At 34.9% G+C, this 19,324-nt stretch overlaps 1 protein-coding gene and 1 pseudogene across 1 annotated transcript in view; one reads left to right on the plus strand and one right to left on the minus strand.

Moving 5' to 3' along the window:
- The window catches only part of SUCLG2 (succinate-CoA ligase GDP-forming subunit beta), a 412,323-nt gene that overhangs the window by 247,328 nt on the left and 145,671 nt on the right, over positions 1 to 19,324 (plus strand). Inside the window, exons 5-7 of the mRNA XM_074198779.1 lie at positions 2,114 to 2,266; positions 9,860 to 9,949; positions 17,414 to 17,510. Of these exons, the coding sequence (XP_074054880.1) occupies positions 2,114 to 2,266; positions 9,860 to 9,949; positions 17,414 to 17,510 (340 nt within the window). The remainder of the gene's footprint in view (positions 1 to 2,113; positions 2,267 to 9,859; positions 9,950 to 17,413; positions 17,511 to 19,324) is intronic.
- On the minus strand, positions 13,600 to 14,477 carry LOC141495092 (eukaryotic translation initiation factor 3 subunit H pseudogene; annotated as a pseudogene).

A 19,324-nucleotide genomic window follows, 5' to 3' on the forward strand; every position in this document is an offset into this window, starting at 1 on the left:
TTTACTTTCTTGGGCTTCAGTTTAATCACTAGATAACAAGGGCATTAACATATTAAGCTATGTTCTAGAACCCTATGATCCTCGACAAATAAACAACTTCTGGCAGCTCTAGCTGTGTTCCTCTAGAGGCACCTCTTTTGAGAACCTCTGTTTACCTCTTTGTACAAAACAGAATAATGTCAGATGGCTTCTGGTCTTCCTTCTAAATCAAAACCTATCCTCCTCAATCATAGACCCACTCAGATCTATGTGAATAAAGGATTTTGCATATTAAAATTCCTTCTTCTGAAGATATCACCTCTACTATTTATGGGATGAATAATCATAGCCTTAAAAATATCCTTGCTAATTTGAGGAAGCAGATTTGGACAGTGGAAAGAATAGTGAATCTAATGTCAGAGGCCATGATTACAAAGTCTCCCTCTGACTCATTCCATGCATGGCCTTGAGCAAATGACATGACCTCCCTAGGTCAGATCAGCAGGCATTTATGGTATTACTTTTATTATCATCATCATCATCATCATCATCATCATCATCATCATCATTATTGACAACAGGCATTATTATTTATTAAGTAAATAAGGGTCTAGTTCCTTTTATCTATAAAATGAAGTTTATTCAATGACCTCTGATGTCCATTTCCGATTAAAATCTATGATCCTATGTTCCGATAATCATAACTGAAATTTATATAACCTTTAAAACCTGCAAAGCACATCACAGACATAATCTCATTTGAGCCTTACAACAACCTTAAAACGTAGCTCCTGCAGTTATTATTTCCACCTGATAGAGGCAAAGAATGATAGAGTAATGCCCAATTTCACATGATACTGAGTTAGAATTGAGAATGAGGTCTTTCTGGCTCAGAGATTGGTCTTCTGCCCACTACATATGTTCATTAATTATGGAATTCATTTTATACCACTTAAACTATCTAAGATATTATGGGATTTTGCTAGGAAAAATGTTACGCTTGTTAATCTAACATGAGAGCTGACCCAGGAAAATGAGATGTTACTGTCTTATTTATAGCTTAGAAGAGAAATCAAAGGATTCTGTTGGCTTATAATTACTACAGTAACTACTTTGCTAATTACTAGGATCTTCCCTCTTTCTTGAATTTTGAAAGAAGTTTCAGAAAAATACACCAACCAATCCATCCTTTATCAACTGCTTACTGTATGTACCTGACATTGCAATGTCACACTCAGGTAGACATGGGATCATGTTAAAAACCACAAATTCCTATTACTTAGGCAATAATGTATTTTTATTTATTTTGTCCAACTTTTCCCAGTTCCATTGGTTCCTTTTTGAATTTTGCTGATAGTTCAAGATCTCTGTGTTTGTTGATGGGAATACAAATTCTCAAGAAATATATAGTCTACCAGAGGACACAAGAAGAATATATAATTATAAATGAATCAAAACGAAGAGACTAAATATAAATAAAGGAGTCAGATATGGTGCTGTTTGGGTGGGAGGACGTTAGTGGTAGTGGGGTATTGGTGGTCCAGTAAGACTTCATTGTGGAAAGTAATCTTTGAATTGCATCTTGATGCAAAGCCAGCATCCTGTGGTGGGGGGAGATAAGGGGTTGAAGTGGGAGTACATTGTAGGCACTAGCCAAAGCCAACCGGATCAAGGCTGCTCTTCATAAAATAATCCTTCATTTGGCAGGTTAACTGGGTTTCCTACCAGTCAGATAGGAGGAAAAAAAAGATTCTGCTAATGTATCCTTGGTGCTAAACTCTTGAATTAAAATAACAGCTGCTTGATGGGACTTTTTCCCTTAAGTAACAGTTTCTCAAGGAAGGAAGAAAGAAATGATTAAAGTGGGAAGGTTCCTTCAGGCAAACCAAATAACTGTCACTTTAGCAAGTTAACAGGATCAATTAGGGAGGTGAAAATGGGCATTATGCACTGTAAGAATAGAGCTTCTCAGTTCCTCAGAAGCTTCAGGAACTGTATTTTGAGACTCACAGAATATAACTGTCTTGGACCTTGTAGAAAGCACATTTGTCTAGGTCTATTTTATGAGTGCGGAAAAAATGGGGTGGTAGAGATCCATTGCCAAATCAATAATCTTCTTCTGTTTATTTGGCAGGTGATGGTTGCTGAAGCCCTGGATATTTCCAGAGAAACCTACTTGGCTATTTTGATGGACAGATCCTGCAATGGTCCAGTCCTCGTTGGCAGCCCCAAGGGAGGGGTTGACATTGAAGAGGTTGCAGCCACTACTCCAGAACTAATTTTTAAGGTATATTTAAATTAATGGAAATTTCTTTCTTTGATTCTATTGGGGAAAATACTAGGAAAACACAGGTCTGCTTGTCATATCACCTCTCTTATACATCTTCAGTGACTCCTTTATCTTAGAGATGCCTTATACAGACATGAAAAAAAAGTGAAATGACTTTTTCTGCTTCTTGCTTTTTTATTTTAATAATTTCCATTTAACCACCTCCCACCTCCTCCTATTATACTATTTTTGATTCCCTGTCTTTTTCTCTGTTTGGTTTGCATGGGCATATTTAATATAGCAGGGAAGGATCATGGCTCGGTGGAGAGAAACCAGGAAAACCCAGTTCTTGCCTCTGCATCATTCTGGCTGTGTGGCTTTAGGCAGTCAAATAACCTCTCAGTGCTTCAAATGATTTCATAAAACTGTTACTTATAGGAGAAATTCTGACCAGTAGGAGAAAGGCTTCCTTAGTTGTATTTAGCACTAGAAAAAAATCCAAATTTTGTCCCTATTTCCATTTTTCAAAAATTACTATAAAACTCTAAGTTGGTTATCTCTCTCTACAATTCAAAATGCACTGCTTTCTTCTTACTCTTATTGCTTCCAGGACTACACAATCAGATTTATATTGTGTTGTCAGACTTTCAAATGTCTAACATACATTATCTCATGGGATCCTATTAAATGCGATAAGATGCCCTTTTCATCAGGCAACTTGAGTTCAGGATTTTTAAACTTTAAGCCCCAGCAAGTGTGTGTATGTGGACGTATATATATACATACATACCTAGATAACATACATATTTACAAATTCCTCATAAAATTTACTTGGAAACACTTAATTTTTCTAATTGGAAAATGATTGTTTTTCAAATATAAGGATAGAAACTAGAACTCTTATTGCCTATGCAGATTGGCACCTTGACTACAGCTTAGAGTCTTGGAGTTTCTTAATGCAATGAGAAGTCAAATGACTTATCCAGGGTCACCTAAGCTATGTCAGAAGCAAGACTTGAAATCAGGTTTTATGGGAAAACATATGTTTTTTTCTCATTGAAAACTTTTTCTTGTTGGACATGGTTGAGTATGTCTGTAATCCTGGCTCCTAGAAGAGGCAATCAGTTGAGACCAAGAGCTGTGAGCTATAGTGAGGTAAACTGATGGGCATCTCAGTATTATATTCAGCATTATTTATGGTGAGTTTGGTGAAGAAGATGGTCACCAGGTGGGTTAAGGAGGGAATCAATTAGACTTTCTCAGTAATAAAACAAGTAGAAGCTATAAAACCATCCGTCTTTGCAGATGATATGGTGATAATCAACTGAAAAATGAGTTAAAATAAATGCACATAAATCTTCCCTATTTCTATATATTACCAAAGAATTTCAGCAACAAAAGGAAAAATTCCATTTAAAAAATTTTAGACAATATAAAATACATGGGCATCTGCCTGCCAGCACAAATTCAGGAATTATGCAAACACAATTATAAAACTTTTCACACATATAACAATTGGAAAAGTATTAATTGCTCATGGGTAGGCTAAGCTAATATGATAAAAAATGAAAATTCTACCTAAATTAATCTACTCAGTCTCATACTAAACAAACTACCAAATTAATATTGAATAGAGCTTTAAAAATATCAAAATTTATCTGGAAGAACAAAAAAATCAAGAATATCAAGGAAAATTAATGGAAATAAGGTGAAGAAAGGAGATTCTATCTCTTCTAGATTTCAAACTGCATTATAAAATCATCAGAACTATCTTATACTGGCAAAAATAGAGTGGGAGGTTAATAGGATAAGACTCAGAAAAGGATCATAGTAATTAAGAACTTTATATTCCCGAAGACCTAAAATTTGGGGACAAGAACTCACTATATGACAAAAATCACTGGGAAATTTGGAAATCAGTATGATGGAAACTAGGTACAGACCAAAATCTCACACTCCATACCAAGATAAGGTTAAAATGGGTACATGATTTAGACATAGGAGAGGATGAAATAGTGAAGAAATTAGGACCAAATAAGACAGAGAATGCATTATATAATGTAAAATGGTAATTGTGATTAGATGAAATTAAAAAGTTTTCTTTTTGGCAAAAGTCAAAACTATATAGCCCAAGTTTAGAAGGAAAGCAGAAAACTGGGGGAATTTTTCTTCCAAATAAAAGTCTCATTTCTCAAATTATAGAAAACTAAGTCAAATTTATCAGAAGTCAATTCCTGGGGTAGCTAGGTGGTGCAGTAGATAAAGCACTGGCCCTGGAGTCAGGAGGACCTGAGTTCAAATCCGACCTCAGACACTTAATAGTTACTTAGCTGTGTAACCTTGGGCAAGCCACTTAACCCCATTTGCCTTGCCTTGCAAAAAAAAAAACTTAAAAAAAGAGTCAATTCCTAATTAACAAATGAGCAAATGATAAAAACAGGCAGTTGTCAAACAAAGAAATCAAAGCTACATATTCATATGAAAATATGTACTAAGTCACTATTGATTGAAGAAATGCAAATTAGCACAACTCTGAGATGCCACTTCCCTCACACCAATCAGATTAGCTTATATGACAGAAAAGAAAATTGATAAATGTTGGATGGGATGTGGGAAGACGGACAAATGCACCACTGATGTACCATTGTGAACTGATCCAGCCATTCTAGAGAGCAACTTGGAACTACATGCAGAAAGATATAAAATTGTGTAAACCCTTTGATTGAGCAATACCACTACTAACTTTCTATGTCAAAGATATTTTACAAAACTATTTTTAACAAATCTGTTTGTGGTGACCTAGAATTAGAAACTGAATTTCCACTAATTGGAAAATGGTTAAAGAAACTGTAGTATATGATTACAATGAACTATTATTGTACTAGAAAAAAATGACCAACAGGATGATTTGAAGGAAACCTGAAAAGACTTACATGAACTGATACAGAGTGATGTGAGCAGATCCAGAAGAAAAGTTACACAGTAACAGTAATATTGTTTGATGAACAATGCAAATAACTTACATATTTTCAGTATCACAATGAACCAAGACAATCTCAAAGGACCATGATAAATAATCTATCTGCCTACAGATAAATAATGGATGGTGTCTAAAAACAGACTGAAGCATAATACTTTAACTTTCCTTCTTTTTTTGAGTTTTCTTTACAAAATGACTAAAATGGACATATACTTTACATGACTGCACATATATAACCTATAATAGATTGCCTACTTTCTCAGGAAGGGAGGAAAAGAGAGAGAAAAGATAGAATTTGGGACTCAAAACTTAAAGAAACCTGAATCTTAAAAAAATGTTTTTACATAATTGGATAAAAATGAATATTATTTAAAAAAGAAGAAATAAATCAGGTTCACATTTAGAGGAGGATCAGGACCATGACTAATCCTTGACTTATAAGCCTGTCTGAGATAGAGAGACCTTAGTTTTTTTTTTGTCAAATATAAGCTTTCTTTATAATTTGAGTCCAGCATCTGATTATACACTATTTGGCTGATGACTATCACTAAATTAACTTAAATATCAATATATCCATTTGTTGTTTGCTCTTTCTATGACATCCTTCCAAACTTCTTTTTTCCTCACTTTCTTCACATCGATTTCATTATTTTTTTTATTGCTACAGTTACTGTGTTACCCTAAATTGGTGAACATACTACATTCCTTCAATGTATCCTTATCTGAAAAGATATGAAAACTTTTCTACTTTCTGATTACCTATGCCTGGAAACTCTACAGCATGTCAATAAATATTGTTAGAATGAGATAATATTTGTATCTATATAATACAAATGAGATAATATTTGTATTTGTTAAATACAGTATAACCTATAGTAGGTGATTAACATATAATCCTCCCTACCCACCTCACTCCCTTCTTCCCTCTCTTCCTCTTTTCTTCATTTGTTTCATAATTATCTTAAAATAAATTTTACAGTATATGAGCACAGTATTGTGGTCTTATCACTTCATTTCCAGATGCTGTTCCTTTAAAAAATATTTTTTCTACGTGAGACATCAAATGAAACCAATTATATTTACTTTAAAATTGCAAAACTTTCTTTAAAATTGTGGACAAATTTCAGCGTATTTAAAGATCAGAATTTTTTGTTCATTCTTTTGAAGATTACGTCATTGTTCTTCCTTTATCCATTTCCATTCTTTAAGGGAACACTGTGTTCTCTCCTCTTTTGGCTCTTTTTTGTCATCTTTTTCATAAAGGTTTTTCAAGGTTTTTTTGTAATGTTTTTCAACCTTGTCGATATTAATTACATTACAATATTTTTTAACATTAAAGCACCACATTTCATGTAATCATTCTTCTCTTGTTAACCTTGCTTTCAATTTTTTTTTTTTTAGTTTTTGTAAGGCAGTGGGGTTAAGTGATTTGCCCAATACCACACAGCTAGGTAATTATTAAGTGTCTGAGGCCGGATTTGACCTCAGGTCCTCCTGACTCCAGGGCCAGTGCTCTATCCACTGCGCCACCTAGCCATCTCCATTTATTTAAAATTAAAATTAATGGGGCTATAAAAATCCTTCAATAGATGTCTTTTAAATTTCATCTGACCTTCAATGCATTGTTTTACTGTCCAGTTTTGACATCCAACATGTCAGTTATCTGTCTGATTTTGTGCTGTATATATATTGGATAAGGGCTTTTGTTCTAGCCATTGATAAGACTGTTGAACAGAACAGGGTCAAGGAATGTCTGTGAGTATTCATTCTTCTAGACATCTCCCTCCAGTGAAAAAGAATTGCTGTTCATCCCATCACATTGTTCATCCAGTTCTCAAGCTCCCTGTCTTTTTATCTACACAATGCTTCTCATTCTTTTTCAAAACCAGAACATGACAGACCTTGGTTGATCCTTTGCTGATCTCTGTATCTATCAAGGTATAGGACTTGATATTTATTTTGATTATATTTCAGCTTCCTCTTTTCAGGATGCCACGCTAACCTACTGCAATATTTTTTTTCCAGTTCTGACCATTGTACCCATGTTACCTCTTCCTTCTAATTTTGTTTTCTCTTGACAGGCATCTCTCTCAATTTAACAGCTATATCACAGTCAGATTTTTAGAGGAAAACTTTGTGATCATTTGCCTTCCTTTTTATATGTGCAACAACCATATGTTCAACAACTGCTTCTTTAGTAATGTGTTCCAGGATATTGTCAGAAATAACAGAAAAGCACATTAGCCTATAGCTCACAGGTTTCCATTATTATTATTATAATTAAATAGATCAGGTTATTATCCACTTTTTCTATTCTCATGAGACCTCTTGCATTCTCTCTCTCTCTCTTTAAAAATGAATGACCCTAACTCAACAATTCCTTTTGCTATTCTTTTTATAGCCCTTGGTTGTGGTACATCTGGGATAGGTAACTTGAACTCCTCTGTAGGTGTTCTCTTGGGTTTCATCTTGGGTTTCAATTCTCTGTTCATTATTTTTTCCCCATTCTTTGATAATAGAAATCATTCTCCTTCCCAGATAAAGTGGAAGTCAAATTAGAGTGATTTTTTTATTACTAGCCATTGTGATGGTTTCATCTTCTTGGGGTGGTACCATTCCCATCCCCCCTTTTTTATCTTCCAGCTCTTTTCCTGACCTTTTTTCTTCTTTAAAATCATTTCTTTCTATCTTCAGAATTTAATTCTTGAGAACTTCTCCTCCTAAGGATGACGTTCACTATGGAATTTCAGGCAATAGAATTTTCTATATATTTTGGAACTTTTGTAATATACTCTCCCAAAGTCTAGATGTTTCACATCAGACTATCTGTGATTTTTATTTCTTCCACTATCATAGACTTTACAGTGGAATTATCACTGTGATTAGCCCCAAAGTCTAGCAAAATTTCACATCAGCAGTAGGTTCTTCTACCAGAACATGTTGATCCTTTGAATGTTGAAATAATCATGAAGAAAAATATCGAATTTGTTAGGTCTCCTGCTTTGCATTAAAAAAGAGTATTCCAGTAGATGTTCGGATCATGGAGATCCTACATTATTATTATATCATTCCTCTCTATCTCCCTTGTTATTGATTCAAAAAGTCTTCATCTATTCACTTTCCCATTATAGATATCCTAGAGTTTACTCATATGGTGATATTGCTTCTTCTTTCCCAAGCATTGATGTTTACTCACCAATTCTCCATCATATTCCACTTCTTATTTCTAGATCTCTCAAAATTAGATCTTTTTCATATGCAATATCATTTTACACACACACACACACCTCTTTTTTCCTTTGTAAATCTTGCATCTTTAAAGGATTTTCATTCTGGAAAGTTGCTCCATTTCCAAAGCCATTTTCCACATATGACTTCCCCTGTAACATTTCTCAATGATATTCATAAAGGTAAATTTGCTTCTTTATTAGCATTTCTAATTCATCCTCTTTGTTAGCCATACCTTGTGCCTTGAGCATGTGCATATAGATAGGTTTTATTGTTGGACTCTTTCTTGAATTCTTCTATCTCTACTTTTTTCCTACATTATGTTTATTTAGTGCTTTAAAGTTTGTATAATTATTTATGGAGATGAACTAATTTGATCCTTACTACAACCAGATGAGAGAGATCCGTTTATTTCTCTATTTTACAAGTGGGGGAAATTGAGTCTGGGATAGTTTGTTGACTTCTCCAGGGTCATATAAATTGTGGCAGAGGCAAAATTTGAACTTGCTTCTTCATCATTTCAGGATCAACACATTAGCTCCTATGCCAGTTAACTACCGATTTGTCTTGAATCCTCATTCCTGTGTCTGCCTGAACATTTCTAGTGGTATTTTTCTCCTTTTGCTGTAGCTTCTCTTTGTTATGGAACTTAGGTTGATGGATGCAAGAGGCAGTCCCCCCTCCCGCCTTATCCCTTCTTTCCTTTTCATTTGAAGCCTCTCATGATCAGATCTGTTAGACTCGAGGCAAAAATATTTTCACAAATATTTCCCATTGAGCCTAACAATCTCAGAAAAGAAAATAAAGACTTAATAAGCGGACTTATCCATAATACCTTTGCAGTGAATCGGAGAACACAATTTAAGCTGCTCATTTGCTATAGGAGTGAGTAGAATAATGGATGAGAAAGGTGGCTTAGGTTCTTTGGAAGAATAGCATATTATAAATCTAGGATCATATTAACAGTCCATGATGATGATAATAATTATGTTTAAATATTAAAGTAATGTTTAACCTATGTAGGAGAAGTGCTAAACTTAGCAGCAACATTGGGCAGGAGAACTATGCTTTGGAAGCTTTCCAAGATATGTCATAAAAATTAACTGACTAAATATTCGTCAATGCCATCTGTATGGTAATTAAAAGTGAAAACGGGTGTCATAGTGTCTTGTCAGCATGCTACCCTGAAGAATTATATAGTTTTTGGAAGGACTGTTTCATCCATGGTATGGTAATTAAAACATACCCTATAGGCAACTCCAATAGCACCACTCAGAGAATTGTGGCAAATGGCCAGGCTTTAATTACTAATTTGCAAATATATACTGAGTGCTTTTTCTTTTGAAGTTGTAAATCTTTCCAACTGAATGACTTAATTCTGTTTATTCATTCCATTCTAATAGGAGGAAATTGATATATTTGAAGGACTAAAGGATAGCCAGGCACAGCAGATGGCGAAAAATTTAGGCTTCCGTGGTATCCTGAAATCGGAGGTATGGTATAGTAATATAGTCACAATGGTTACACTTTATTTCTGATAACATTGATAGTAAATTCATCAGTTTCTGTTGATTAATTTGGTTGATCTTGAACTGTTTGACACAATCAGACCTAGAGAAATGCCTAGGGTTTTAGAATCATTTGACTGGGAAACTAATAATGTTTGAAGAAAACCATGACAGCAGGGAGGTGATGCCATGGCAAGCCCACGAATTGGATTTGAGTAGGGGGGAGCTGTGCTCAGTCACCAGCCTCACTTTCTCCTCCAGACCCATCTGGGTCCAGTGGCCAGATGGGAACCAGGACAACTGGGGATGGCCCTGGATGTGAGGCAGTCAGAGTTAAATGACTTGCCCAAGGTAACGCAGCTAGTAAGTGGTAAGTGTCTGAGGCTGGAATCAAATTCCTGTCCTCCAGAATCCAAGGCCAGTGCTCTATCCACTGTGCCAGTATGATGAAGATAAACATTTCTTTTCTTCTTATTATAGAAAGCACTTAACAAAGCTGATTGATTTGATTGATATAATAGATCATAATGTTTACATGATTGGTGATGATGATGTTTTGTCTTTTGTTCTCAAAGAAGACTATGATATCAAGGCACTGATGCCAAAACATGAAAGTGAATTGGATTTAAGTGAGGAAAGGCTGGCTAAAGTCATCAACATCACATTCTCTTCCAGAGTCATCTGGGTCCAGCCTCCAGATATGGATGAGATGACTAGAGATGGCCCTGGATGAGTTGGAAACCTTGGCCTTTTCAAATTAGGTCTTTGTCAATGACAATTTGAGAACAAACCTATAATATTTAAATAGGTTTTTAAAAATGGTATTATTAAGCACTCTTCCTCCGCCATCGTCATTATTATTAGGAGATAAGGCACATTTGCCTTTCTCTAGTGGATTAATTAATTTGGAACATGGGAAATTAATATAATTTGGTAATTTAAATAACTAATGGACATTTTGGATTAGCATTTATTTTTTGTACCAAAAAATCATATTTCTTTTAAAAATCTTTTGCAATCTGCCAATTTAATGACAAAAATACAATTTCTTTCAATTCTGTCCTTGCTATATGTATATGTCCAGCATTGTTCTAGGTTCTTATGGATATGACTGTAGGGAAAAATCATTTGTCCCCATTGTTCTTACAGTCTAACTACAAAATGATGATGTCGAAAATTAGGAAACAAGTACCTAACTGATGGTCAGAGATTGGTGTGAACTAAATTATTTGTCAGAGACATGTGAATATTGATGTTAATAATAATTCTCATCTAAATAACACTTGACTAAACATTTTTCTTATAACTCATTGACATAAGTAGTACAGGCATCGTTTCCATTCCCAGATGAAGAAATTTAGGTTCAATGATGGCAAATGACTTGCCACAAATGGTCATAAAGCTAATATGTGTCAGACAGCTAGGTGGCACAGTGGAGAGAGCACCAGCCCTAGAGTCATGAGAACCTGAGTTCAAATGTGACCTCAGATACTTAATAATGACCTAGCTGTGTGGCCTTGGGCAAGCCACTTAACCCCATTTGCCTTGCAAAAAATAAAACCTAAAAATAAAAAGCTAATATGTGTCAGAGTTGGGATTTCATCATAGTCCCCCTGGCTCCAAGTTCATTGAGGAAGATTTGAAGAATAAAAGGAACTTGAAAGGGAGAAGGGAAGGTATTCTAGGCAAAGTGCAGAGCATGTATCAAGGTTAGGAGCTGGGATGAGTAAGCTTATGATATGATGGATGGCAGAGACACTGAATCAGGATTATAAGAGAGCAATCAAGGCCTTGTCCAAACTCTTGTGACTTCTCTCCCAAGTAGCTGTTTTCTTGTATGGGAACTACAATTCCATTCAAATGAACTCTCCTTCAGGGTTCTGTTATCATCATCCCTAGGTGGCTGATAACCTGCTATGAAAAAGCCCTGGAGGGACTGGTACCATGTCACCTGGAAGCATTAGAGAAATGAGCACTACTACAATGGACTGCTACCAATGATAATGGCTTTTTTTAAGATTTAAAGGGACTTTACATATAATATTTTATTTGATCCTGCTATATAGAAGCTATGAGTATTCCCTTTTTTGCAACTGAGGAAATTGAGGCTTAGAGAAGATTGATATCTTACTAAGCCATTAAAACTAGTAAGCAGTTAAGGCAAGATTTGGGTCCAAGTTCAGTAGTCTATTCATTTATGCCACCTTATTGCCTAAGGTCATACCAAGAGGGAAAAAATGAAAAAAATATTTCTGAAGCACCCTTCTCTATATCAGGAACTGTGTTAAAAGTTTTACAAATATCTCATTAGATCCTTACAACAACCCTATGAGGAAGGTGCCATTATTACCCTCATTTTACAGTTGAGGAAACTGAGGCAAAGAATGTTTCAGTAATTTGTCCAGTGATTTTTGCAAAGTCACACTTGTGTGTCTGAGGTCAGGTTTGAACTCAACACTTCCTAACCCCAGTCATTTTTTTTTTTTATTTTATCAAACCTACACAATGAATTTCCACCTTAGGGACAAACCCACTGCCTCAGGAATCTGTTATTAGAAAAATCCCCTTTGGCAGTAATCCACACTCTCCTGGTTTCTACATGGTTGTATTGCTCTCTGCCTCTTGTCATAGTCTCATGCTATGATTCCTTTCTTCATTAGTTTCCATCAGCTTCCTGCATCATCAATCAATCAATCATTCAACAATTATTTTTATTGGACTTTTGCTTTATCACAAATGCCTAATCCTGTTACCAACCACACAGGATTCATCAGTATTAAACAAATGTTTTGGAGTCCGGTAGAGCCTGGGGAGTAATTATTAATTGCACAAAGCTGAAAGCTATCTTTACCTTACCTGTACAGTTAACATGCGCAGAGTCAAGCACATAATTTCTAAAAAAAAAAAAAATGAACGTAACTGAAGATGCAATCAAAAAACCTCCATTTACATATCAATTTCATCAATTATTTAGCTGCATGATCTAAGACAAGTAATTTCTCCTCACTGAATCCCAGTTTCCTCTAATGTAAAATAGTAATGACATTTGAACTTGTTTCTTCCTGATGGTGGCACCCTAACTGCCCCCCTTCCTCTCTTCTCCATATGTGCATATTTGCAAACATGTATATATAAACATATAATATATGTATATATTAGTGAAATAAAAATGTTTTAACCTGTTAATTATATGTATAATAACTTTTAACTGTAATTTGAGTTTTAGCCTTCCCAACCAAACAAAAAAAGCATCCCTCTTTTTTTAATATTTAAAATAAATTTTATATTTTCCCAAGAAAATTTTTTTCTGCCAGAGTGAGTCAATGACATTAAATGAGTTACTGTCATTTTTTTTAAAGAAAATTTAAGAAAATTCTATTCTTGAGACAGCTAGGTGGCATAGTGGATAAAGAACCAGCCCTAAATTTAGGAGAACCTGAGTTCAAATCCAGTCTCAGACAGGTAATAATTGACCAAGTCACTTAACCCCATTCCTTGCAAAACCAAAACACAAAATAAAGGGGGAAAAAAGAAAATTCTATTGTTGAAAGAGATGTCTGCAGTGATTGTAGAGCATGAATCAGCATCATAGCTGGAAACAACTTATCAGACCAGAAGTTATGGGTTTCTTCTTTCTAGTTGTATTCTTTGAGAACCTGAGCTATGGAGAGTTGCCCAAGTTCTTTGCTTTTCTGGTAGTAACTCTTGATTGGACCTGCAATAAGAAGCAAATCCAACCTGCCAGGTAACAAAGGAGATTTATAGAATTTGGACATTTCTTCTCCAGGGAGAGGAGGTTCTCAATTCTGATGCTGTAGTTTCTCTTGGTAATGACTTTGAAGATATTCATGTTTCTATTGCTGCTGCTTAGTGGCATTTCTCATATAGGTGTTATATTTAACACTATCTTGGTTCATTTCATTCTCTCTGTCCACCAACAATTGCAAGAGCTTCTCCAGATAATTACTGCTGACCACACTGAGCAATTCATATTTATCTGCCACAGCTGATATGTTTTCTAATACGTTAATCAGAAGTGAATTTTTAATTATATTTGGCATTTTTTCAAACTTCTTCTCAAAGACGATGTTTGCTTTTTTCAATGCTTCAGGAGAAAAATCTTTCTCTTTACAAGCTTCCATCAGTTTAGGAGCCAGCTAAATAAATGCCCCCAGTGATAGAGACCTTTGAGCAGTTTTTCTGGTATCATAAATAAAGCTACACACATTTCAATTGCATAATGGTAACTAAATTGTGAATCCAGGAGAGAGCATGGATGACAAAAGAGCCATAGTATGAAGACTGATACAAGTCAACATGAAGATGATCCACATTTATGTGATGAAGACTTTTCCATCTTTTTCATCTGATTTTAGATGTCATCAAAATCATCATTAACCTCTATGTATTGGGAAAAGGGAAAATAATTGATGATTTCAAGTCTATCTTCCACCATCAGATCCAAAAGTACTGCCTGGAAAACTTCATTCCCCTGTCCTTCTTCTTGGTCCATTGATCTTTATGGCCCACTTCCCAAACTGCCTTTGCCTCTTCCTTTGCCAGAAGCCATGCCATAGTGGAAGTCAAACTTCTATATCAAGAGACAATAAATACTTTCTTGAGTGGAAGGACCAGGGGAAAGCAAGAATATGATTTTTAATGGAAAATTACTCAATATATTTTCGAGATTAAGATTCAATGGCATAAATATTTAAGAAAAATGTCAAAGTCAGGAAAGACTCTGGTAGAACTGGCATTTTGGCCTTCTGTACTGACTACTCAATTATCAGCTGCATTATTAATTTCTGAAAACATATGCCTCAATAAATTAGTAACATGTGTATTCAGAATTTAGTCCAATGAAAGATCTGAGGGGGTCAAGGCGATAGAAGATGCCCAACTCCCCCAAGAGCTGTTCATACATATGGTTATCTTTGAAAGAACCCCTCATTCAGGGAGATATAAACATGCTACATCAGAGTGTTTGTAGTCTCTTTTTTCCCCAGTATATGCTTATAGAGCCTTTAACAAATTTCTTTACTTAGAAGCAAGTTTGTGACCCAAGGAGTGTTGTTTCTCTGTTTGGCTCCAAAGTTACTGTGAAAATCTCTTTCCCCCTCCCATCCCATAGATATATATATAGATATATATATATATATATATATATATATATATAGATAGATAGATATATAGATAGATAGATAGATATAGATATATATAGATATATATATAGATATATAATGTATGTACATATGCTATCCATCTGTCTATTCATCTATCTAATAATATCTCCAAATATCCATTCATCATCAAACCAATCTCTCAATCTCTCTTGATCTTTCTAGATCTCTCAATCCATCCATTTCTATTTCTCTCTATCATCTATCGATATAAAAGCATTGCTTTTTTATTTGATGACCTTCACAAAATTCCTTGTTAAATAAATTGCCCTCCTGATGGGTTTATATTATTCAATCCAACAAACATATACTAAGAACCTATGACTTTTTGAGGAAAACGATGCCTCAAAAGACCAAAATGATGAATGAGTCTCGACTTAGCCCCTTTTCTCCTGAAGCTTCTGGTCACATACAATGCAGTGAACATATGAAAATCCTAGAGTGGAGAAAACTCTCTCCCTAGAGTTGAGAGTTCAAATTCCATTTCTGTTGCTTATTCCTAGTGAAATCTTGAACCTTAGTTTCCCGAGGAAAATAAATATATTGAAATAAATGTCCCTTCTCGCTCCACAACTATCATCTTGTGATCTCTAAAATGTGTGTTTGGGATGAAATGACCTTCGAAAACCCTCTTACTCTGGCTCCATTCTCCTCTAATCTGCTAGTCATTCACAGCAAGTTTTCAGACTTGAACATTTTAAAGAGGAAGCCCTATTGATAAAATAGCAATTTAAACAAAATGTTTCTCTTTTGTGAAAGAAATAAAAAGACCAAATGATATTAAAGTTGATGAAATTTCTGAGTTATTTTTCCTAAAGTTTGTCGGCCTTAGGGATATATGTTATAAATGTCATTTCTAGCAATATCTCTAATCACAAATGCCCATAGATGGAAGGGACCTTAGGTTAGGTCAATGACTGCCCTCCCAGAATCCACTCTCTGCAATAGTCGATGTGTGATCTTATGATCTTTGCTTGTAGATCTCTTAGAAAAAGGAAATACCTACTTCCAGAGAAGCCCAATTTACTCTTGGACAACTCTTCTTGGAAAGGTATTTTCCCCCTTCCATTGAGCATAATTTTGCCCCCCCTCAGAAGCTTCTACTTCCTGCTGGTTCATTCTGGGGCCAAGCAGAAAAATCTGAAGACCTCGATGAGTTCTCCAGCTATTTGATGCCAGTTGTGCCCTTCACTCTTTTATAAGGTGAAACTCTCTTTCTCTCTTGCTCCATGGGTCATGAGGAGGAAGAAAAATTGAGCATGACGGTAAGGTGTCTGCTTTCTTAACAGAATCAGGACTTAGAGAATGAATGACTTGGTTGTTTGATGACCTAGTCCTTTATTTTTCAGGAAATGAATGTTTGTCCAGGACTAGGGATGTAACTGGCCCAAGCTCCCCTTGACTTCCATAAAACTACTGGTTGGGAAGTCGGGATGCTCAATCCTGACAGCTCATTGTGATCCTCTCTGAGACATGAGAGAAGACTGCAAAAGAAGAAGGGAGGCAAAGAGGGGACCAATAGGCAGGGAATATAAAAAGATGTTACAAACATAATTATAGAAGCCATGCATCTTGTTGCGTTTCATCATGAGCTTTACACATATTAACATAGTTGGGGGTAATGATAAAAGGTGGACGAAGCTGTTTGCAATAGTCTTTGGATAGACCTTTTAGTATATCTGTCTCCAAAAATTGCTTTTTCAGCTTCATTTGGACAAAATCGGAAAATTCCCGAGGTTCTTACTTTCCTTTCTCTAGTAACAGCCTCTAATAGACATTAGATAATTGATTTTATTTTGTCTTCACAGATAGGCTTGGATTGATGAGTTTAATCATACTTTTTTATTTAATAAAATTATTTTGATTCCAGCATACTAGAGAAAATAGTCATTATAAACTCTGAAAATCATGTTTACCTTTGCTCAATTTGAGCTTGTTTACATAAATGATTACAGCTTGTACTGTGGAATAATCCAGTTAATAAGACATAATAATTTACAAAAAGCTTAATAACACTCTCAGACTATTGTGAAAATATTGTATTTTTTAATAGTGATCTTTTATTTTATTTGGAGGAAGTTTTGATAATTTCTGTTAACAAATAGCAAATTGTTAGTCATATTGTCATTCTGGGGTTTTTTTCCCCTCCAGATAACCTTACATAGAACAGAGTTGTAACTTTCTATTTTTAATGTTTCATTACCATAGCAAAATGCATTTCCTTTCACTTTTGGGGGGCTAATTCCATCTCATGTTTTATCACATTTAGGCTGCAGATCAAATTAAAAAACTGTACAATCTCTTCCTGAAAATTGATGCTACTCAGGTTGAAGTGAATCCCTTTGGTGAAACTCCAGAAGGACAAGGTAAGAAATTAGGGAAAATAAATGAATGCATTCAGTTCTTTATTTATGCAAACTATAAATTAAATTGCATGGAAGACTGTAGCAACAGCTTTGCATTAATTTAATTTTGTAATTTAATTTCTACCACAGTCACAAATACTCCCATGATGGAATTTAACATTTCAATACTTTTGGTTTGTTAGCATCCAAATAATAAGCATTTGATCAATTGTTTGAATTACTTAGAAATATCATCCCTTTTTTCTCTCTTCCTCTAGATTTTTATTGTCACAAATGTAATTTTCAACCAGGAAGGGCTGCACTATAGTTCTTGCCTATCAAACTCAGTTTGTTTGAACATTTTTTGGTTTTGGAGACTGTCTAATCTTCTGCAGATGGAAATGCTATAGTCATACATGGGCCCATTTTACTACTGTAGTATAGGATCTTTGACCTGCGATTCTAACCTAGGTTATTTTGCTCCTTTTTAGACATCTCAATGGCCCTCAATGTCTGGAAAATCATCATATTGATTCCAGACTTAGTAATGTTTTCTAATTGGCTTAGTCCTCTCTATTTCAGAAGTCTCCTTGATAGGAGATGACACACATGTGCTACCATGCCCAGGTTATCCAAACATTCTTAATTGCCCTTAGTTAAGATTTTGTCTTACATCCTGTGAGGTATCAAGGGGGATGCTTCCAGGACCCAAAATAGCTTCTGCAGGTGGTAAAAGATGTTGACTTGGAAAAGTCTAACTCATTATTGCAGAGATAAGTCAGGACCAAGAGGCCTTAAGTGACTTGCTGAAATTAGGTCATAAATGTGAGCATTTGGGATTGAAATTCAGATCTTATGATTTTAAGTTCATTTCTTGTTTTTCTGTTTTTCCCCTTCTGTTTCCTCTTAATCAAATACTGTTCATTAGGTGCCTATTATGTTCCAAATGCTATGCCAACTTATTTTGACTTTGACATCAAATTGAGTAGAAAGGTTTTTCTTCCACATTTTTATACACCTTTGGATCATATATTTCTTATGGCTGGAACCATTTTTATATTGTTCCTCTTTTGCTTCAGTTTCTTTCTGTTCGTATGTTCACATATTGCATATTTTTTTCTGTTAGAATGAAATAGATTTTAGGGTAGGGAGGGACCATTATGCATTTGTTTTCATATCCCAAGTGGCTAGTACAGTGTCCAGTATATCACAGATACTTCAGAAATATTCCTTGATCATTTATGTTCCTTAAATCCCTGTCACACTACCTAGCAATAGGTATTTCGTGTTTGTAACTGTTGTCCCATTCTAATTCGTAGCAAAATGACTGGGTCAATTGGTAAAAGTTGGCCGTTATGAAGTGTGACCTAGAAGGAGTCCTGGAAATGTGATTGGAGGAGGAAGCTTAACTCTCTTTTGTCACCTTAAATGAATAACACAAAACAAAACAACTATAATAATAATGATGAGGATGTAAAAAAGGGAATAAGTCCCCTAAAAATTGAGGAAAGAAAAATCTACACCCATTTCATTAATAAACTTCTCAGAAAGTTACAGACAATAAAGAAATGAGCAAACAAAAAAAAGAAGCTCCAATACGATAAATGTTTATGGAGTAAAAGAAAGTGATAAACCAAGAGGGAAGTATAAAACTTCAAAAGCAAAAATTAGGTCAGCAGAAGTAAAAAAAAATAATTTAAAATAATTTAAAAATCTAATTAAAAGCAAAGGAAAATAGTTTTCCCTCCAAACATTTTTATTCTGTAAAATGAATATATTCTATCATAAGAAAAGGATAACATGAATTTTTGGGCTTTCCTGTTAAAGCAGGAAGA

The sequence above is a fragment of the Macrotis lagotis genome, chromosome 8, assembly GCF_037893015.1.
Source record: "Macrotis lagotis isolate mMagLag1 chromosome 8, bilby.v1.9.chrom.fasta, whole genome shotgun sequence".
In the NCBI taxonomy this organism is placed as follows: Eukaryota; Metazoa; Chordata; class Mammalia; order Peramelemorphia; family Peramelidae; genus Macrotis; species Macrotis lagotis.